At 42.8% G+C, this 23,538-nt stretch overlaps 1 protein-coding gene across 1 annotated transcript in view; it reads left to right on the top strand.

Annotated features, from left to right (window-relative positions):
* ABCA12 (ATP binding cassette subfamily A member 12) overlaps window positions 1-23,538 on the top strand; it is a 140,206-nt gene that overhangs the window by 42,680 nt on the left and 73,988 nt on the right. The window contains exons 10-18 of the mRNA XM_033153541.1: window positions 537-4,559; window positions 6,398-6,513; window positions 7,762-7,868; window positions 8,801-9,054; window positions 9,172-9,284; window positions 10,887-11,011; window positions 12,625-12,798; window positions 19,660-19,824; window positions 22,608-22,809. Coding sequence (XP_033009432.1) covers window positions 537-4,559; window positions 6,398-6,513; window positions 7,762-7,868; window positions 8,801-9,054; window positions 9,172-9,284; window positions 10,887-11,011; window positions 12,625-12,798; window positions 19,660-19,824; window positions 22,608-22,809 — 5,279 coding nt within the window. The remainder of the gene's footprint in view (window positions 1-536; window positions 4,560-6,397; window positions 6,514-7,761; window positions 7,869-8,800; window positions 9,055-9,171; window positions 9,285-10,886; window positions 11,012-12,624; window positions 12,799-19,659; window positions 19,825-22,607; window positions 22,810-23,538) is intronic.

Genomic DNA, 23,538 nt, shown 5'->3' with positions numbered 1-23,538 from the left:
GCATCTGGGTTTATTGCAGGCTCTGGTACCAGTGTCCATGTTGAGACCTGTTGTTGTATTATTGTGGGTGAGGAGTTGTTCAAGATTGGGTAGCTGTCTGTAGGTGATGAAAGGGAGGAAGACCTTTCATTGCCTATTGGTTTTGCACTTTTCTATCAGCCAATCACCCATTCCCACCACCCTTCTGAGTAATACCCCTCCCCACTCTCTCACTATATTTAAGGGTCTGGTGACTTCTGTTTCAGTGTATCTGAAGAAGTGTGCATGCACACGAAAGCTCATACCAAGAACAAACTTAGTTGGTCTCTAAGGTGCTACTGGAAGGAATTTTTTTATTTTTTATTTTGTTTTGACTATGGCAGACCAACACGGCTACCTACCTGTAACTATGTTATGTATGTTATGTATTTTGTGTGTTTGTGTGTGTGTGTTTTATGTTGTAAACTCCCCTGTGATTTTTGGATGAAGGGAGGTCTATAAACGTAATAAATAAATGTTTGATTTCATTTGAATTTGTATTTTTGTTTTCATTTCAGAAAAATATTACCTCCAGATTTTGCTGGTGAAGACTTCAAAATGCGCAAACTCTCAAAGGATTTAGAAACCATTAAGAAGTCTCTACATCTTTTTGAAGTTTTACCAGAGAAATTTAGCATTGCTGAACTGAACAACCTATTCAAGCAATATGAGAATAACAGAAGAGTGAACTTGACTGATATCCTTCAGTGGCAAATGGAGGCTGACAGAGACAATAAATTAAGAGGCACACTTAATAGGAGAGAAATCAACCAAATCAACAACTTCACATCTCTCCTGCTTCAAAATGACTTTAGTAGGCTGCAGTTGCTTGATGTAATGGCTGACTTGAAAGAAAGTCAAAATGTTCCCAAGTTTAGAAACATTTGGAATCGAACATTTTTAAATAAGACTAATATTATGGCCACAAAGATATGGCAAACCATTAAAACGATAGATTCTCACAAATTATTTTATATGCCTGAAAACCTTAGAAGGTACTTAGCATCAGTCCAAGATGTGCCATCAATGTTTTCAGATTTTCTGTTTAAACCTACTAATATTGACAACTTTCCTGAGAAGTTCTTGATACTCCAGAAAATCTTAAATATTATTGGAAATGTTGACAAAAGTCGTAATTACTTAGCGCTATCCTTCGTTATTGACAGGATGCAGGACATTCAAAATTTTGTGGGTGAATCTCATTGGAATGAATTCAATCATTATTGGCGTATTACAGAAAAACTCAGGTCTGCAAAATTGAGTGATACAGATATCGTTGCCTATGGGCAGGTTTTAGACATACTGCACGGCAGCCTTTATGTTCACCACAATGGCTCTGGCCTTCCTTTGAAAAAGGAGCTTGTGCAACTGACCAAATTTGTGAACCATTTAATGAAAGAATACAGTGAGGAGGACATCAGTGGGGCAAATGTCTCGATGTTTTTGGATGCTGCTCTGAAAACTCTAGGTGTGCTAGAAGACTTGGAGGAAAGGTACTTCCATGAATTAATTCCCGTCAATCCACTAAAGGAGGCCAGCAATGAAACTGTCCAGAGATTGTTCCAAATATTCAAGGAAGGGGTAGATATACTTTCTGATCCTAGGCTGACAGAATCATCTAGTATTAAAAAATTGGATACCCTCTTCCGTTTTTCACGCATGTTACTTTTGCAGAAGTTGTATAGGACTTCGGCACAGCATGATTCTTCAGGAGAAGCAAAAGTACAGGATCTCTTGTATTTAACATTGACCCCTTTTCTAAGGGAAGATGACCAGGGTAATGAAAGACTACAGAACTGTACTGTCAAGGATGTTCATCACATTGCTGTTGAAGTGTTGTTGAATAATGACACACTACTGGGTGCCTTAAGGGGAAGCAGCTGCCATTTCCTCTTTACCTCCACAGACACGGAAAACCAAACATCCCACCATCATACATTTACTGAGTTGTTTCAGCTGGCGATAAGAAATTTAAAAATGATGCCAGCTTTTCAAACTCTCCACAGAGACAAATGGAAATACTTTTCAGATGAATTTCAGTGCTTCATCAACTCATTACAAGTTTCATCAGAGTTTCTCTCCAAACTGAACTATTTCCATAGCTACAAGAATCCCTGGATACAAAAGATGCATAGAAGTCTAACAGCCATCTCTAATGAATTCCACCAAAGTAATCTGACCTGCCAAGCACCATGGCTCGGGGTTACGGACATTATAAATGGACCTTCTGCTTTGCACATTTTAAGCCCTTTTATTCTCAATGAAACAGAACCTCGTGCACAAAATTTATCTGGCAGCGTACCACAAGCCCTTGCATCTTTTATTTTGTTACAAAATGAGCCTTATAAGAGTGCCACTGTCTCAAAGATGTTAAAAGTGAGCAAAAATGAGGCAAGTCAATCAAAATGGAAGAACTTATCAAAGGTATTGAGTGAAGTTGCAGATATGTTGAGCTCCAATCAGAATGTGACAAATGCAAGCCAGTATGTTCGACTGTTGGACATGACCAGAAAAGCTCTACTTCTTGTTGGCACAGGACTAGCGCCTAATAAAACAGAAACTCAACTGCCCCTTGAGACCTTAAGTTGGCAGATGAAAGCTTCCTATTTAGAAGACATGCTTGGTTCATTAAAATTATTCCTCAGTGAAACCTCTGACATAGATTTCAACGCTCATTTAGAAAGACTTTTTCATAATTCGTCTCCACCTGTTGATGTTCTTGCTCAAAGCCTTTTCTATATGAACCCTCACTGGAAAGAAACCAAGATGGCATTAAACTTAAGTAGAACGATTTGGAATCAGCTGTTTTTAAATGAGACCAATTTTAAATTAGCAACAATATGGGAAGGTATCCAAAAGGTTTTGTCTGTGGCAAATCCACTGCTTCCTGAGGATGTGCAGCAGGACTTTGATGCAGCACAGGAAGCTCCATGGCAGTTTTCAGATGTTCTGCTTAGATCTAAAAGCACAAAAAACATTTTGGAGTACTTCTTAGCACTTTTGAATAAGTATCGTTTTACAGCAAATGTGAGCATGAGCCATAACGCCCCCTTAATGGCGTACCTTTCGGGAATAATGCAAAAAATCCAAAATACCACAAATTTATACACACAGGATAATGGTTCTGATACTCTTTTCAGTGCAGAACTGGAGGAACTGTCGAGACACTTAGCCCACATTACACAGAAGTATGCTGAGGAAGACTCACAAAGCAGCAACATCTCAGAAGTAATCAATGTGGTCCTCAGGAATCTGTTGTTACAGAAAACTTTTGAACACCACTTTAACACCAGCCAATTAGAAGCAATCCCTCAGTTGGTCTATGATAGCAATAAAGCCCTCCAAAGGGTATATGACATACTGAGGCAAGGGACAATAATGCTTTCTGACAGCAGATTGGAAGAAGAAACTGCTAAAGAAAAAATTGCTGCTGTGTATGGTTTCTCACACTTTATCTTTCAGAAAGAATTTAATGAGTCTTTGTTAGGGCTTAGTACTTTAGCAGAAGCAAAGATAATAGATGCTTTGCATTTATCTCTGAGTCTTTTCTTAGATATTGGGAACCATAGAGCTGGAAGACCACATAACTGCGGTGTCCAAGATGTAATTCACGTAATACTTCAGACATTGTTTAAGAATGCCACTATCCCTGAGTCCTTGAAACAAAGTCATTGCAAACTACCTTTTACTTCCAGGGACTTTGAAAACAGAACAATGCCCAATCAAACATTTACTGAATTGTTCCAGGACTCAATAAACAACTTAAAGCAGACTCCAGAATTAGCAAGACTTTACAAAAACAATAGTGAATATTTGTCAAGTGCATTGCTATGCATCATCAAATCACTACAGTTTTCTTCAAGCTTGCTTTCAGAAATGGACACCCTCTTCAATTTTAAACATCCATGGATAAGGGATATTCATAAAACTCTGGCAATAATCTCTAACGGTCTGCCCCCAAATGATTCAACTTGCCCAATCCCTGTTCTTAGTGATACAAATAACACAGTCAGCTATGATCCTTTGAATCTTGTCCCACTTTTCTTTGCCAATGAAGCAGAATATTATTCACGAAATCTCACAGACAGCTTAGCTGATTGGAATAATTTGTCAGTGTTTTTCAAGCTGTTGCAGGATAGCCTTCCTTCAAATGCTGCCATAAATGAAGTGCTACAGATTGTCAGGGAAGATATCCACAGTCAATCTGGGTGGAAGGCTTTTTCTCATATCTGGAACATGTTTTTCAAGTGGAACATTACGGAGGCTGAGCATGTGAGGCGCGGCTTGAAACTAGTGGAAAGAGTTCTGGCTGACAACGAAGTACCTGATGCCAGTGTTTTTAAAAATGTCACGTTTTTGAATTTACTGAAGGAGCTAAAAGCAGGTGTGAATCCACAATTTCTTCAAGACAGAACCAATCTGGAATATCAGCTTGACCATGTTGCACACCCTTCTGCCATGACCACTGAAATGCTTCTAAACAGAATACTGCTTCAGAATGAATTGGTGCAAACACTGCCTCCAAGCAATTTGATTGGACGGTAAGTGGTCAGTTTCATAATTGTAGCAATCTGTTGTTGAATTCAACAGTTCAGAGATTGTTCAACCTTGTTCTCAAATAGAGGTGGGGTGCCTCTAGATATCAGGGAATTGCCAAATAGGGAGAGCGCTGTTGCACTCTCCCTATTTGGCCACTTTGAGAACAGAGTGTTGGACTAGGTGGGCCTTGGATTTCTCTTATGTCATTTAAAGTGAAGATAGATAAATCTGGCCCTCCCATGAGACAAGGTAAGGTGGCAAATCTGAGCCCAAGTTGCGCAACACTTGCCACCATTGCACCACCACTGACTCCTCCTGTGTGGGGGTGCACCACTGCTGCTGCAAGCATGCCCCCCGCTGCCTCATCTGCCATGGGCGGCACCCGTGGAGGTGGTCGTGACAGAGGTGACAGGTTCTGCCTCAAGCGGCAAAAGATCCTGGCCCGGACCTGATACATGCTTTAGTATTTACGCATGGGATAAAAACAATCTCTTGAATCCAAAGAACTTAAAGCACGACTCTCCCTTTTCGCTGAAGTGCAGGAAAAAAAGTGACTGGAAGCTTACAGGTTCCTTCAGAGCAGCCTTTCTGGGGGGCATGGGGGCAATTGTGCCAGAAGGAGAAAATCGGCAACCTCCCCAGCACAAGCAGAACTATATTTCCCTCATATTGGAGATCCAAACTGTAGTGTTTGACGTTAGTAAGAGGGATGGGTGGAGGAAAGGGGGGGTGCAGGCCGTCCTGTGTGTCACCACTGAGGGGGGTGACAAAATGCTGGGCGGCACTCACCGGGGGGCCTGCAGGGCACCTGAGCCACACATCTCTCCTGGGAGTGGTGTGGTGGCTTGGGTGCGCGCAGGTTCCACGCTGCCCAAACAGTCCGCCTGTCGCCTCCCCCCAGCTGTAGGGTGACTGAGTGGGAGGAGGCAGGCAGACTCTGGAGCCCCACGGTGCACCCTGCCCCCATGGGCGGCTTGCTCTGCCCCTGGGCACGCTGCCCCAGGCACCCGAGCGGGGTAAATGAATGCACAGCATCTTTTAAAAAAAGGAGGCTGCGAGATGCAGGATAATCGCATTTACCAAGACAGGAAAAATATGTAAACTAGAGAAATCTGAGTATGTGTAAGTGATTGAAATAATTGTTGCATCCCAATCTTAAACATGCTTATTAAGATACAAGTTTGACTATTGTTTTTTTACTGTGGGACTTCCTTCTCAGTAAGCAAGTTTAGAATTATTGCCTGATGCCCTAATTGTTTACTTAAAGCTGCAATCCTAAACACACTTACTAGAGGGAAGGTCCTATTGAATTCAATGAGGCTTATGCACGAGCAAACTTGCTTTGGATTTCATTTGAATTGGATCAATGGATTTTTAGTTAGCCTGTCTCCTGCTCCCAGCCTCCTAGCCTAAGACTTACACTTGGAAAGGCAAGGAAGGATTTTACTGAAGCTGGTGACATTTCTTAAATCTATGAAGTTTAGACAGACTGTAACATAACGTAATAAATGAAGTGTCATACGGAGAAATCTGTTTAATTACGGCTGCTATCGCAGATGGTGTATCTCTAAATTTGTTTTACTCAAGAAAGTTGAACTCTGCTATCTCATTTGGAAACTAGGAAAGCTACTGTGTGCAGTGTTGTTTAAAAAATTTACTACCCTCATGTAAAATTCAGCTGAGCTGTCTAGTTTAAGCTAATTTAGTCTCACTGAATCAAATATAAGTGGGCTACAGATATATTTTTTTTAAAGTATTTCTATTTCACACCATTATGTAATGTTTGTTGTGGCATACTTAAGAAGCCGGAGCATTCCTTTCTTGTTTTGTTTTGTTCTAGGTTTCTGTTTTCGGAATTTGAAAATGTCTTTTTACACATGTCCCCCAATAATGTCTTCAGATCGTACTTGATTTGTGTATTGAATGTCTCTGAAAGGCTGGAAAGTGAATTTTCAGGTAATGTATATGTTGATAGTGGCATGCAATTTACTCATTTTTGAAACACCATACATTCAAAGCTGATTATCCTCTGTAAAGATTCTGGAAACTGTAGTTTACCCCATAGAACTAGAATTCCCAGTACCTTTAATAGGCTACAGTTCCCAGGATTCTTTGGGGGGAAGGGATGTTCTCTAAATGTATGGTGTGTATGCAGCTTTGGACTAGCTGTGATTCATAAGATGAACTCAATGTATATTCATTCATGTATGCATTTATGTATATATTGTGTCAATAGAGAGCCAGTGTGGTGTAGTGGTTAAGAGCGGTAGACTTGTAATCTGGTGAACCTGGTTCACTTCCCCACTCCTCCACATGCAGCTGCTAGGTGACCTTGGGCTAGTCACACTTCTCTGAAGTCTCTTAGCCCCACTCACCTCACAAAGTGTTTGTTGTGGGGAAGGGAAAAGGAGAATGTTAGCCACTTTGAGACTCCTTCAGGTAATGATAAAGCGGGATATCAAATCCAAACTCTTCTATATGTGCAGAGAGGGAGGGAGGGGAGTGATAGTATTCCCATTTTTGTTTTTACCAAGAGGAGCTGCAAAAGCTGTAGTCTTGATTTGGGGGTGGCTGCTCAATATCATCCTCTCCTACCTGCATTTCTACATGCAGGGAAATGGTGGTGGTAAAGATTGTCAGGGAACTGTCCCCGGCTCAGCGCAGGGTGGTGGAAGGGCTCTCAGGATGCTACAGAGATCCTCAGCCCCACCTGACCAGTAGCACCTCCTCGTCCAGCAGAGGGAGCACCGAGGTCTCCAGTGGGAAGGAGCAGGCAGCTCAGGAGCTGGAGAACCGAGGCTCTGGGGATGTTGGAGAGACCCTGCACTCCTCTCGCTCAGCGGGCAAGAAGGGAGACACGCTATTTCCGTCGCCCCACATACGCAAAGGGTTGAAACGAAAAGAGGGGAGGCGGAGATTTCGTATACCGAAACTCTTATGTTGGGGTCAGAACCGGAAGGGGCCACTCCTGGATTCTGCAGACGGTTGATACAGACATGAACTTTTAAGCTCTGCACTGTACATAGTATGCACAATAAAACCACTAAAGGAACGGCTGGAGTTTTGCCTGGAAACTTATGAGCAACCATCCAAGGACCTTACAATCATAGTTGCATCTTGGTAGCCTTTTGGGCAAAAAAAAAAAGTACTAAGAATGATTAAAATAAATAGACAAACAAGTAATTGTTTTGTTTTTCTCTACAGGAAATGGTGCCCTTCCTCCAAGCATAGCACAGCTGAAAAGGGTTATTCTCACTCCTCGTGATACTGACAGGAAATATTTATCAGTTCCAGAGATCCTGATGCTAAGAGTAAGTAGGCTTATGATGTTGGCTGGTACAGTATGATTGTGTGTGCTCCTAACAACTATTATTAAGGCCTAGGTCCGCTCAACATGCAAGGGTAATAAAAACCAGAAGACTACATTCCCGAGAGAAAAGCAGCTCTGGGAGGGAAAACCTGGCACAGAAATGGAGTGGGAATGCATTTCACAGTTTCCTCACCTGCTGCTTCTCTTTTCAAAATCTCTCTCTCCCACACACATTTGTCATTGCAAACGTACATACAAAATGCAAACGGAGAAACTTTCCCAGCCCCTTTTGAGGACCATCTGTCGTCGGAGGCGAAAGTGGATGGAGCAGCAAATGTAAATTTTACCTTTGTAGTTTCTACACCCTCACACAGCCCTCTTTATGCTCCTTCCAGGCAAGCAGAAGGCATTATCTGGGTTAAAGGACATATTCTGGCAAGGCAACACAACACAACACAAATGAGGACCACTCAAGGAAGGGTGCAAAGCAGGGCTTATGTTGTCTGTTGAGTGGAGGTGTAGTTGGTGAAGGGGCGTGGCATGAGGACAGTTCTGGGGGCTCAATAGAGAGGCCTGGAGGGGTACATTTGATTCCCTCACCAGGTCTGAGGTCCTCTACTCTTAAAGCCGAACTTTGGAAGGTGGGAAGTGGTTTCGGCAGTCTCGGTTTAGAGCAACAAAGTGGCATGTGGGAAAAGGTTCAGCATGTCTCCCTTGGCTTCTCTGCTCCAGATTCCCATTCCAAAACTAGGGGAAAGAACCAATTGGGCCTCCGTCACGTCCACTCACAAATGCATATAACTTGCACTGCCACCATCACCTCACCAGTGAAACCATGTTTCTTCACCAAGTTGGCCAGATTTTCCTCATTGATTTTTTTCTTTTTTAACCACTCATTTCTAAATAATTTTTCTCTCTTGATTTTATTTGAAGCTAACTCACCTCCAAAACTTGACATCGCTCCTTTGTGACCACGAGAGCATCTGGTCATTGCAGCAAACCTGCCAACTCCCTGGTGTTAGCTTTGCAGAGTTGTGTGATCAAAGTGAGTTCCACAAGAAGCTTCTCCGTGGTATAGAACTAAGTGATCGGATTGTGACCAATTTTATGAACCATAGCAGGGTGTCTAGAGAATTTCAAGACATAGTCATAGGGGATCCCAAGAAACTCCGGCAGCAAATAAACAGGTAAAACCTTCTTCAAGGTAATTTGTAGCTAATATTAGCAGTGTATATTGCGGTGTATTATTATCTGTAGCAGTGTATATTAGTTTGAAGTAACAAAGTATTTGATTTTTTTTTAAGGTTACAAGAAAATTTGCCACAAATTAAATATATCCGTGATATCCCACAGTATATGGCATCTTTGAATTCTATAACGAACATCACTCAAAATATAGTACACTCCAGGAAGCAAGGTAAGTTTTACATTCACTTGTTCGTTTCTTAGATTGAATTGCTTATTAAATTTAGTTGTCAGTACGGATCAAATCATTTTCATTGTGAAAATTGTGGACAAGGCTTTGAATTTATACATATTTGTATAAAATTCAATTATATGCAACAAAGACACAGTGACTAGTTACAAAAGCTATAATTGATGATAATATGCCACAGAGCCTAGGGCTTGCCGATCAGAAGGTCGGCGGTTCGAATCCCTGCCACGGGGTGAGCTCCTATTGCTCGGTCCCTGCTCCTGCCCACCTAGCAGATTGAAAGCACGTCAAAGTGCAAGTAGATAAATAGGGATCACTCCGGCGGGAAGGTAAACGGCGTTTCCGTGCGCTGCTCTGGTTCACCAGAAGCAGCTTTGTCATGCTGGCCACATGACCCGGAAGCTGTCTGTGGACAAACGCCGGTTCCCTAGGCCTATAGAGTGAAATGAGTGCCACAACTCCAGAGTCGGACACGACTGGACCTGATGGTCAGGGGTCCCTTTACCTTTAACTTTATCTTTGCTATGCTGATTTATTGTCTTTAGTGGGATAGGAAGCTTGTTCTCTGTTCAGTCCTGAACAAACAGAATCAAACTTACTCATAAATTTCCTCCTGGAGTTTGCCTTCCGGGATGATGGTGGCATTCAGATCATCAACAGAGCATCCTGGAGAATTAAATGCTCCCCCACTAGTTTCTGAAAGGTGCAGATTTTATATCAAATTTGTGTCCATTTATTCTCTGTTTGTCCTTTGTAGACAACAGAAGGGCATTCATGGCAAATGATGGATATATTATCATGCTGGAGGATGGACAGGTGAATGAGCCCCTGATGATACAGCTAATTTTATTCATTTCTGTAATAGTGTTGCCTAAGTGGCTATCCAATACTATTATGGACTAATAACACTAGCCATACCTTTAGGGGCTCATTTACTTGCTTGTTCTAATAATATAAGCCATACCATCCAGGGACAAAATGAAGTTAAGGAAGGAAAATATAGCATTAGTGATTAACTTATTGCTATCAGCTAGGACTGAAATAGCGTTTAAATAGAAAAGTGGTGTTTAATCTAGTCAGGATGGTAAAGAAGCAAATGGAATACATTGTAGATGGCAAAATAAACTCATTTGATATGATTCAGAGAAGGAAGTGAAATTAGAAACACATTTATGGGCAATTGGGGTTTATTGTTTGGCTTTTGAAATAGAAGATTTGGACAAAATGTAGCAGGTGAGATTACTTTATAGATATTTATCAGGGGCCATGCTTTATTAAGACAACATTATTTTAGGTTTATTATTTCAGTGTGTATGGAAAATGTTTAAATACATAAAAAAGAAAAGAGGAGCTATTTGAATACTGAATGGCCTTGAAATGATATGGCCTCTGATCTCTCTGGGCACAGGAATGCAAAATAGTAGAAAATGGGAATGATACCTCTGCATTTAAATGTACCACATGGTGACACTCTTGAAGCATTTTCTCCACATCTCCCTGAAGCCTGCTTTCAGTGCTCTGCATAAGCAATGTTTCCTGAAGACTGAAAGATTTCATTTTGTTTTGTTTTCTGGTGTTTTAAAGACATGCTAATAGACCTTTTCAGAAACGTTGACCTCCTCAAAAATGATCTCAGAAATGTGGTAGGAATGTCGACAGAAAGTATCGATGCTTTGATGGAAATGCCTCTTCCAGAAAACAGGACACAGGCAAGTTTATTAGGAACGATGCTGTCTGCTTAGCTGGCTTCCCACATGCGGGGATAAGTGGTAACACTTGCGTGCAGCTCATGTGTATTTATGCATTATGGGATGTGGTTACATGATCCACATCAGCCAGTAGCTCATGTTTCTTACTGATCGGTCCATTCATCATGTATGTTCCTTCATAATTTTTTGCCAGCATTTTAGCTTATAGTGCGTCTTGTTACAGATTCAGGGTGCACTTTATAGTGATAGCCTTTCCAGCAGGAGAAAATATGATGCTGAGGCATAGATAAAAAGTTGTTCAAATGCTAGCTGCTACTAATTTAGAGGTGGTTGCTGAGGGAAAGGCTTGTTAAGAGCACAACCTGACTGCATGACAGAAGGTGTGCATTATTCACAACCCCCAGTACAAAGCAAGGTGGCCCCCTCCTGTTTCTCCATATAACCTAAGTTAATAAAAGCCTATCCTATCCTTTAGGAGTTTGGGCAACAAAAACCGCCCATGGTGTATATGCAACTGCTCTCTTTTGCCTCTGTTAATCAGGTCGGGCAGCTTTTTGGGTTGTTAAAAATGTGTAAACCTCTTTGACATTGGGGCAAAATAAATATGTACGTACGCCACAGGAAACAAAACCTCTCCCGAAACACTTTCAAGTCAAAAACTAATATTTGTCTCCAGCCCTGAGAATTGTTGGACAGAGAGTTGTGATGGGTTCAGTCACATAGGCTAGTAGAGCAGGGACCCCCAAACTAAGGCCCGGGGGCCGGATGCGGCCCAATCGCCTTCTAAATCTGGCCCATGGACGGTCCGGTAATCAGTGTGTTTTTACATAAGTAGAATGTGTCCTTTTATTTAAAATGCATCTCTGGGTTATTTGTGGGGCCTGCCTGGTGTTTTTACATGAGTAGAATGTGTGTTTTTATTTAAAATGCATCTCTGGGTTATTTGTGGGGCCTGCCTGGTGTTTTTACATGAGTAGAATGTGTGTTTTTATTTAAAATGCATCTCTGGGTTATTTGTGGGGCCTGCCTGGTGTTTTTACATGAGTAGAATGTGTGTTTTTATTTAAAATGCATCTCTGGGTTATTTGTGGGGCCTGTCTGGTGTTTTTACATGAGTATATTGTGTTTTTATTTAAAATGCATCTCTGGATTATTTGAAGGTTATAGGAATTCGTTCATAGATTTTTTCAAAATATAGTCCGGCCCCCCCACAAGGTCTGAGGGACAGTGGACTGGCCCCCTGCTGAAAAAGTTTGCTGACCCCTGGGCTAGAGTCATAGAATCATACAATTGTAGAGTTGGAAAAGACCCCAGGGGTCATCCAGTCCAACCCCCTGCAATGCAGGAGTCCTTCAGCAACACTTTCTTGGGCTTAAGATGCAAAACAAGTCATTAATATTAATAGTCCAAAGAAACTGAATCTTTTAGCTTGTGTTCTTGCATGCAAGAGGTTAAGGAAACTCCCAATTTGTTGTGTGAAGAATTGTATGTTGCCGCCTCCTCTACTGTGCTAGATGGCGCTGGTGATGGCCGAAAAGAGAGAGATGCTTAATTCATCCTCATTAGAGAGAGCTCACTATTTACAAACTTGCTTTTCCTCTGTGCCAATACAGCTGATTTTCTGGATACTCCAGCAGGAGTTCTGCGATAAAAATGCAGCTGGTGCTGAGCTGGGAGTCGTAGCAAAGCAATTCTGCAACCTGCCACTCACAGAAAGAGTCCACAAGTCTTACGTTTTAGGGGTCACGCTACTGCATTACCTGGATGTCTACAGTTTCGTGTACAAGGTTTGTGTTGCGTTCGAATCTTAAAAAAATATCTCCCTCAATTTTCCAGGCTTGTTTGTATCTTTACAAGTCTTCTGCTTCTTTTGTTGCTTTGTACACAATAGGAAGGAAGTTCAGGAAATCCAGCAACTTGGATTGTGTGCAGTAATGGTGTCATATCTGTGAGCAATTGATACTCATAAAATGATATAGGCTTTAAATGGCCATAGCCTTTGTTGGCATAAGGTAAAGGTAAAGGGACTCCTGACAATTAAGTCCGGTCGCGAACGTCTCTGGGGTTGCGGCGCTCATCTCACTTTACAGGCCGAGGGAGCCGGTGTTTGTCCGTTTCCGCAGACAGTTTTCCTGGGTCATGGTGTGCTGCTGACAGCTGACTCCAAGCTTAATTCCCTCTCATTAATGATTGTTTCAGGAATGACGCGAGCCTGGGCTCTCCCACCATTATAAAAATAATCATAGTTGTAGCTGTGATGAGATTCAGGGCGAGCTTTTTCTGAGCCCAGTTCACCTACCAGTGAAAATATCTAGCAGTGCAAAGGGTTTTTGTTGTTTAGTCGTTCAGTCGTGTCCGACTCTTCGTGACCCCATGGACCAGAGCACGCCAGGCACGCCTATCTTTCACTGCCTCCCGCAGTTTGGCCAAACTCATGCCAGTCGCTTCGAGAACACTGTCCAACCATCTCATCCTTTGTCGTCCCCTTCTCCTTGTGCCCTCCATCTTTCCCAACATCAGGGTCTTTTCCAGGGAGTCTTCTCTTCTCCTGAAGTGGCCAAAGTACTGGAGCCTCAGCTTCAGGATCTGCCCTTCAAGTGAGCACTCAGGGCTGATTTCTTTCAGGATGGATAAGTTTGAACATGCAAAGGGTAAAGGAAGACAAATACAACCAACCCATTGTCCCATCTTCCTTCCACATGCAGTTCTTTACGGGGTCCCACCTGTGCATGATAACCTCAAACATAATCTGAAAACACCAGCAAACAATACCCGAAAGGAACCTATCTTTTTTTATGAAGAATTTATTAGCATTTTCATAACACAATACACACCCAAACCCACACCTACAAATATGAAACAACTACAAATACAAATATTGCCAGGATTCTTCTTCTTGCTTATATACCTAACGAAAAATTTCTATTTCCGAATCTTGACGTTTGACTTCCCCTGCCTTTTCACCTTCGGTTTTAAATCCATATTTTACTTTCTTAACAGCTTTTCTCTAAAAAAAAAGGATTTAACTTCAATTAAAGATAACACAATTATCTTAACCATCATATTCTATCATAAATCTTAACAAAATATTCTTATAAAATCTAAACTTATTTCTTCTGTCCTTTATCATGCTGCTTTTAACTTAGAATCTCAATATCTCCTTACTTATTCGGGATAAACTTACAATTACCAAACCTTCACCCTCCGATTTCAGATACCATAACAGACCATTTAAATTTTACATTTATTACTTCACCCCACACCCCCTCTGTCCATTGTCTTTCTCTGTCTTTCGCCGGAACCAATCTTCCAGTTATCTTCTTTTCCCAAATGTCCACAGATCCAGGCTGCATTCACAACAAACCTTGCATCGAGCTTCAGGATACACATCACCTCTTTTCTGGGCTCCTCCGCTTCTTTGTACCGTACTTCTTCTTCTTGTAGATATCTTAATTCCATGTCCCTTGCCCCCGAGCTCCCACCTCGGGGTCTGGATATTGCAAAATTTACCGTTCCGGGTCTGCCACCCCCAAAGAACGGTTCTTTTTCCCGGAGTCGCCCAGCCATTTCAGCCCATCCTTCAAGCATCCCTTCCAACTCTCTGCCAAGGATTCCTTCCATTGTATAAAACTTTTGAAAAGCCTCCTCTGTGGAAAGTAGATTTTTTTAAATTTATAATCCCACTCAAGACTTGCAATTTCCGATTAAGCAGTTCCAGCCTCAAGACAGTAAGCATTTCTTCGTCCGTTAGTCCAGAGTTCAAAACAAGTTCAAAGATAAAGTCCAGCATGTTGGGGGAGAGGGTGAGTGTCAAATTTCAGTTCCTGTCTCTTCCTTCCTTTGTTTCAATTGTTTCCCACGTCAGTCCAAATTTTCCATCGCCATTTTTCTGAAGCCAGAGCGTAAAGACCAAAACTTTAAACGGAGATATTTTCTGCCCACTCAATCCCCAAAGGGAAATCTCAGCAGTCTCAGTTTTCAAATTTCAAACACATTGTATCCATTATTGTAGCAGCAGTCACTTAAACTGGTTATTTTCTTTCTCTCCCGAAGGGAGGGAGGCAGGCTCCCTTTCCTCTTCCCCCCGGATCGTTCCAAGGAAAAAAAAGTCAATCAAATACTCACAACCACCGGGTTCTTTCAGATCGTTAAAGACAGGTAGAACTTAGACGCACATCACAGGATTTGTCGCCGCATTTGCATCCCGGTTGGGGCATGTCCCCTATAGCCCGGCTCCGTCGTCCCTTCACCCCCACTCCCCCTTTACAGGGGGAGCGAGGGAAGGGTTCGGAGCCACAATGGGCACAGCCGGGGAGCCCAGGGTGCGGGACGCTCTTCCCGCACCCCACCGGAGCCCCGCTTTGCGGTAGCGGGGCTCCAACCCCCGGGACGGACTGGGTCGCCTCGCAGCCGAGGCAGCCCACGACCTCCCGCAATGGCGTCGCCGCCGGAAGTCCGAAAGGAACCTATCTTCTAATTATGCATTGCTCAAAGCTTTCATATTGCTATTACAAATACTAATCTGTTGCTGTGCTCCTGTGGTGTATATTGTCACAGTCCACCCCAATCTCTGAGCGGTGCGAGGTTCCAGGCGCTTAGCCAGGGCTCGGGTTCCCCTTTGAAAAGGAGGTACAGTGGAGATTGTGTTGTCTTTAGGAAATATAGTTTCTTTACAGATATATACAACCTGAGCCTATGATGGAGCGCTTCACAGCCTTAGCACCCCAAAAGGGTCTTGTTCCTCCCATGGCCACAGCCTTGGATTCAAGCAGAAATCAGCCATGGCTTTCTCCCTACCTTTTCAGATGCAGCTTTGTCCTCTAGGTCATTGTTGCTTAGTCATTTAGTCGTGTCCTGCTCTTCGTGACTCCATGGACCAGAGCATGCTAGGCACTCCTATCTTCCATTGCCTCCTGCAGTTTGGTCAGACTCATGTTGGTAACTTCGAGAACACTGTCCAACCATCTCGTCCTCTGTCGTCCCCTTCTACTTGTGCCCTCCATCTTTCCCAACATCAGGGTCTTTTCCAGGGAGTCTTCTCTTCTCATGAGGTGGCCAAAGTCTTGGAGCCTCAGCTTCAGGATCAGTCCTTCCAGTGAGCACTCAGGGCTGGTTTCCTTCAGAATGGATAGTCCATGGGACTCTCAAGAGTCTCCTCCAGCACCAGAATTCAAAAGCATCAATTTTATAAAACTCAATCGACAAAGACAACAGGCATATAAAAGTCCTCTAGGTCACATCATAGCAAATTCTGCCCTCAAAACTCCACTCTCAAAGAAAAGGGTAGAGGAGCCCCACCCATTTGCTATCTAGCATATAATCCTCTTTCCTTTTGTTCTCTTAATGGCCCATCACCCAGACTGGCCTGGCTATTCCAGCAATTGAATCCAGGTATTAGAAGGGTCTCCATACTTCTTCCCACTCCCCCCCCCACAAACTGGTCTAGCACTCAAAACAATATATTTAAAAATGCAGCCCATTGAAGAATATTTTTTTAACAGATGATTTTGTAGAATTCAATAAAGCAATGATTAACCGGATTCCAACTCCAAATTGCATTGAAGCACTCAAGAGTTATTACCTACTTGGAAATGTTTAGCAATTGTATAATATTCCCTCTTCCCTAAGGTTACCAGATGTCCCCGTTTCCCAGGGACAGTCCCCGGATTTACAAATCAGTCCCCTTACAAAATCCATTGCAGTTGAAAAGTGTCCCCGGATTCATTGAAAAAAATCTGGTAACTTTACTCTTCCTTGGCCCAATAGACCACTCTTTCCTTTGCTCCCTGCTTCCCTAGTCAGACCTGCAAAATCTCAGGCTTATCAAAAATTCCATATGAATTTCATTCCACATTTATATTGACTGCACTCCAAAAGGGACATTTTTATATGCTAACAAGAGCTCTGAACTAGAAGCCAAAAGCCAGTTTTTCTCTATCACTGCGATAATGTGATGAGAGGTTACCAGGTTTTCCAAGGCTCGCATCCTGGGATCTAATGGGTTGCTCCTGGCAGGTGAGGAGAGAGATCTTAGTTTTGCCTGTGAGAAGTGAAGTTACAGGGAACGAGGCAGAGGGCCTTCTTGGCAGTGCTGCCTTCCCTGTGGAATGCCCTCCCATCAGATGTCAAGGAGATAAAGAACTGTGCAGCTTTTAGAAGACATCTGAAGGCAACCCTGTATTGGGAAGTTTTTAATGTTCAACGTTTTATTATGTTTTTACATGTGCCCAGAGTGGTTGGGGAAACCAGATGGGAGGGGTATCAATATTAACCTTATTATAATTATGAAGACTGTGAGAAAAAGACCTAAACTTTGAAATCTGAAGAAGTGTGCATGCACACAAAAGCTCATACCAAGAACAAACTTAGTTGGTCTCTAAGGTGCTACTGGAAGGATTTTTTTTATTTTTTATTTTGTTTCGACTATGGCAGACCAACACGGCTACCTACCTGTAACTATAAACTCTGAAACTTCATGTTAAACCCTGACACCTGGTGTCTCTAGAGGCGCTGCTCATATACAGCCTTCCTCTGCAGTATCAAAGAAAGAGAAGCCATATTCCTTTGAGAAGATCTCCAAGCACCCATGGACATAGGCAGGATTTATTTTAGGGGAGGACAGGCTTTATGTTGGGGGAGGGGACCGAGTTATCTGTAACACAATTGGTCAGCTAGTTAGGTATCTGTTATGTACTGAGCTGAATCCTAGAACAATAGGATCCAGAATGCAGCAGCCTGATTGGTCCGAGAACAATAGGATCCAGAATGCAGCAGTCTGATTGGTCCGCAGTAGCCACCCAATCCAGCTCCAGGTGGAAGTGAATCAGCGACCTGATTGGCTTGCAAGAGCAGCCAATCAGGCTCCTGGAGGAAGTGAATCCACAACCTGATTGGTCTACAGGAGTAGCCCGGAATTAGCCAATCACGTGGGGCCCATTGTGTAAATAATGTATATATAGCAGACATTTTGGGGGAAAGACTCATTTTCCTTGCTACTGTGAGCTGAATAAAGAGCATGAAATTCACACTTGACTCCGAGTATATTTCAGTATCTTTATTTAGTTACTTGATGGGGGGAGCTGCCCCTCCGGCATTCTCCTGGCTACGCCAATGCAAGCACCCACAGTTTCTTTTTCAAGTTATACCGGTGGTTTATTTTGGAGTAGCAAAGAGACAGCATTTAGGATGACGGGGAGAAGATCAGGTTTCTGGCAAGAGGCTCCTGTTATTTTGACTCTCCCCCTATTGTGTATGCTATTATATTCTGCAGAAAAGTGCAAATGGTCGTCTTGCAAGACTTAAATGGCCTTGAAATTATTAATAGGAACAATAAGTTGCAGTTGGGGTAGGTTAAAATTCACAGCAGCCTACAGCAAATATGGCTTTGAAAAATGTATTTCACTGTCCAAAGCTGTTAGCTTTCCCCTTCTCTCTTGTTTTACAAAAACACATTTAAACAATACATCTTCAAAATTGCACTGCCTCGCTTAAAACTAAAAAAATAAAATCTGATATTCAAAAAACTTCTTTTCAACTGGGATAATAAAAAACGCCACTCCCTGTCTTTTGTCTTAAGTTGCCTAAAAGCCATTCTCGGCAAAACCTAAACGTTAAAACAGCCATGTTCAGTCATTTGCCTGAACTTGCGGTAAGTGGAACCAGGGGGCAGGCACCCACACCCCACTTCCCATGTCCCTAGATGTACAGGCCGCTCTTCAGATCTTTCTGTTAAACTCTGAAGAGGGTTTTAAAGAGTATTCAGTTGAACCTGTTTGATTGTCTTATCAGGGTTTCTCATTGCAGGAAATTTTCTATGCATGTTCAGTTTAACATACTTAACCAGCCCTCTAGATACCTTTTCTGTAATCCCACAAAGATCTGAAGAGCAGTCTTGCCTTATTGCCCCCTTACCCCACCCCATGACTAACGAAAAGAAATAAAGTGATTTTTCAAATGCAGCGGAACAAATTGCATACTGTGTCTGGACTTTGGTGTCTACTTCCTCATCTTCTCCTTGCCAGTGTTGATAATCTATTTGGTGGTCCATGCATAGTGAAAGGGCATCAAGTCTGCATTGTAGGGCTGGTGTGGGTTTCCTTAACAATGTAGCACTGTAGGAACTGTGTTTTACTTGCAGGTATATGTTGTTCAATCAATATGCTTTATCCATAAAGAATGAAAGATGTTTGAGGCAGGATCTAGGCAAATCATGCCTGTTTTGAATACTTTCCTCCATACTGAATTATACAAGTTCAACACTGAGACAGTGTTGATTATTTTACAGAGCTAGGAAATGCTAACATATTAGGGGTGGATCTACACACAGGAAAAAAAAGTCAGAAATTAAACAGTTATAACAAAAGAAAAACGCTATGTAAAAATCACATAGAAAATTTATTTGTTCTCTGGCGCCATCTCGTGTTGCATGTTTATAATGCATTCAAAGCGTTGTTTTTTACTAATGTATACAGTCGCAATTCAGCCAAAGTTAAGCAGTTTTAAGTCCTATTTGTTTCAGCAGGAGAGGTTTAAAAGCATGTGCTCCATGCTCCCGTTGGGATCATTAGGATCTAAAAGTTCTCTGTTTTGATTTTGCACCTCACATGCTTAGTTCTGGTTATGATATTCCTTTCTCTTGTCTATTCTAGGTGCTTTTCCCAATGGAACTTCAAACCTCTTTGAATAAAATGTTAGCTCTTCTCAAGGATTTGGATCACATCAAGGAACAGGTTGCATCAAATGTCCGTCCACTCTTAGATGCAATTCATTCACTTAAAAAACTACGTCAGTCAAGAAATGTACCACTGTCCAAGGTTGGTTTTCTTTTTCCATAGGCAAAAGACAAAAATTCCTTCTAAATAGTAAATACTGTTGTGAAAACGAGTTACTGGTAGAGTTTCCAGGAATGTTAGCAAACATAACTAAAGATCAACAAAACATATATTATGTGTATAAATAGCAAATCATATGTTTTCCAGAAAGGGAAACCATGTTAGTTTGCTGCAGCCAAAACAATAGCCTTGTGGCACCTTAAAGACAAACAGATTTATTACAGCGTAAGGTTTGATTTGTGCTACAGCATACTTCTTTAGATGCATAACAGTGTTTTACCCTGAATACATTTTATGCATCTGACGCAGTTACAGTAGTCCACAAAAGCTTATGCCACAATAAATTTACTGGTCTTTAAGGTGCCACAAAACTCTTTTTGTTGTTTTACGGTCTATTTTGGGGAAAGAATTCAAGGTAGAACAGTAGGAGCCATAATGAAGGTGGACAGTTGTATATCAGGTCATTTTGGACTGTATTTAGCACTAAAGTATGTGCAAGATTTTACTGTTGTTGTTATTTTATTCATTATATTGATTAGGTAGTTATTTAAAATAGATTTACCCCACCTGGCAATAATATTTTTTTGGAAGTGGCTTTAACATGAATTAAATAAAAATACATAACCATTTATGTATTTAAATACATAACCATTTGTCACCAGAAGGTGGCAGCTAGACTGGTGACTGGGTGCAGCCGCCGAGACCATATAACACCGGTCCTGAGAGATCTACATTGGCTCCCAGTACGTTTCCGAGCACAATTCAAAGTGTTGGTGCTGACCTTTAAAGCCCTAAACGGCCTCAGTCCTGTATACCTGAAGGAGCGTCTCCACCCCCATAATCCAGCTCCGAGGGCCTTCTGGCGGTTCCCTCCCTGCGAGAAGCGAGGTTACAGGGAACCAGGCAGAGGGCCTTCTTGGTGGTGGCGCCTGCCCTGTGGAACACCCTCCCACCAGATGTCAAGGAAACAGACAACTACCCAACTTTTAGAAGACCTCTGAAGACAGCCATGATACCCATCTTGTTGTGACTTGGGGGGGGGCTTTTCTGTTGTGACCCCATCTCCCCTGTGAGATAGAACAGGTGCCAACTGTGCTTTGCTCTCAGGGCTGGTGAAAACTTAGCTATTCTGCCAGGCTTTCACTGGATATTTGCACCAACTTAACATGGTTTCCACCTGTTTGTACTATATTTTAATGCATTCTAATGATGTTTTATTGTGAGACACCTTGAGATTTTTCTGAATGAAAGGTGGTATAGAAAGTAGAAATTTCTTTTCCTATAAAATTCTGAGATTTTTCTATTTCCTGCCCATCCCCAAAGGAAGGCTATTTTTAAAAAATTGTGGCTGCCTGTCAGGGAACTGTCCCCAATCCAGCGCAGAGTGGTGCAAGGGCTTTCAGAGTATAGAGAGCCCCCGCAACCCCTCCTCAGCAATTCCTCTTCATCCAGCGGGAGCAGCAGTGAGACTTTGAGTGGGGAGGAGGGGGAAGCCCAGGGAAGTGCGTACCAGGGCTCTGGGACGATCCGAGAGACCAGGCACCCCCAGGGAGCAGAGGGTGTTGCGCCCCTTCCGTCTCCCCACTTGCGCAGAGGAGCCAGGCGCAGGGATGGAAGGATTCCGCATCCCGCACCTCTTATGCTGGGGCAAGAACCGGAAGGGGGCATTCCCGGATTCTGAGGAAGGATGCAGGGCCGGCGCGTCCATTTAGGCGAACTAGGCAATTGGCTAGGGCGCCAAAATGGAGGGGGTGCTGGGCAGGGGGGCAGGACGGGCTAGCAGCAGCTTCTCCGCTGTAGCGGAGAGGTGCTGCTTGCCCCCTACACCACCCCTGGCTTCCGCTAAAGCAGGCTTTGGTGGGGGGCGGGGCGGGCGAGCAGCAGCTTCTCTGCTACAGCGGAGAAACTGCTGCCTCTCCACCCCCCCACCTCCCACTAAAGCAGGCTTTGGTGAGGGGTGGGCGGTGGGACGGACAAGCAGCAGCTTCTCTGCTACAGCGGAGAAACTGCTGCCTCTCCACCCCCCCACCTCCCACTAAAGCAGGCTTTGGTGGGGGGTGGGCGGCGGGACGGACAAGCAGCAGCTTCTCTGCTACAGTGGAGAAACTGCTGCCTCTCCACACCCCCACCTCCCACTAAAGCAGGCTTTGGCGGACGGGGGGCACCAAAGGTAGTTTGCCTAGGGCGCAAGAAGCCCTAGCACCGGTCCTGGAAGGATGAGACGGACGTGATTTTGATGCTTTGCACTGTATATAGCTTGCACAATAAAAACCTTGAAAGAAGCAGCGGACTTCGACTGGTTACTCATGAGCAACTACTGAGAACCTAACAGCGCCATTTCACTCTCACAATGTCCCAGAATGATGTCGTGTCCAGGGTACTGTGGTAGATAGAGAATGGTGGACAGCTGCCATCACAGCATCTGCCTGTTTACTGCAACAAATTGCAACTACTGTAGGAAAAAAGAAAGAGATCTAGTTCCCAAGATATGTGGTGGACAATTTCTCCTGCCCACTCACTCCTTGTTCCCTGGTGGGGTAGTGGGACATGGGTACCACTTCGTGGTTCATCTCAGGTGCCGAAAAGTCTTGGGCTGGCTCTGCATAACACCCAGACACAACACTAACCATCCTAGTCCCATTTTGGCTCCCAATGTTATATGTTGCCACATAAATGTTATGCCATATATAAATTTGAATGTTACCATTATCTCATTTGCCAAAATTTATTCTGTCAATCAAAATGCCTTCTGTTTGCTTCCACAGGCATTGTCTCAGGCAAGCAACTTAACAATGAACAGAGGGGCATTTAAAATCATTTCGAAAGCTCTCTGCAATGAGGAAATCACTCCTTTATTCTTTGAGTCTCTGCTTCCGGATTTTGAAGAGCAGAATGTTCACCATTCTTCTGTAGAAGATGAGCGTATACAACATATTATGAAGAAATATGGCATCCCACAGAACACCAGTGAGTTGTTAATACTATTGGTATCTGAAGCCTCTTGTAAAACCTACTGGGCACAACCCAACAAAATTATTGGGCGGGACCAAGTTGTAACAAGTCTTAAGTGGGAATTAAGATTTCAACTCATTGCTTTCAGGAGAACATAAGCACAATTAGGAATGTGCAAAACCGTATATGTTTATTTCTTCAGAGTTGTCCAATATGTTTTTTAAAAGTCCACAAAAAGTCAGAATCCCACTAACCTCTGCAAGATCATGGTCATGTTTATGTGCCTATTTATGCCATTTACATCTCTTGAGATGAAGAAACAGGCAAATAAAGATGTCCTAAATATTTTAAACTTTTTCCCTTTCACTCTTTCAACCACTGATCAACCTTATTCCCTTATAAATTAGTTAGAGGTCAATGAAATCTAAACACACACACAATCTTAATCCAATAAGATCCTCTCCTCTGTGAGCACTATTGAAGTTGCATAGGAAATGGTCCAAGAATAGCTTTCTTTTGTCTTCCCACCTGTCTCACCAAAACAATAGAAATCTGGGACCTTAAAGATCAGCTTTCATTCTAACTTCATGGCTTATTAGTAAGGGTAATTAAAAGACATATTTCTAGAGATAGAAAAGCACTTATATGAGTAAGATTCTGTGCTTTTATATCAATTGAGCAGGAAGATGACCACAACAGGGGAAGGCAGATTGGCCAAGGGTGTATCTTTCCCTAAAGACCAGA

Source organism: Lacerta agilis, chromosome 1, assembly GCF_009819535.1.
Source record: "Lacerta agilis isolate rLacAgi1 chromosome 1, rLacAgi1.pri, whole genome shotgun sequence".
NCBI lineage: Eukaryota > Metazoa > Chordata > Lepidosauria > Squamata > Lacertidae > Lacerta > Lacerta agilis.
The sequence above is the reverse complement of the archived record's forward strand: the minus strand, read 5'-3'. Positions and strand labels throughout refer to the sequence as shown.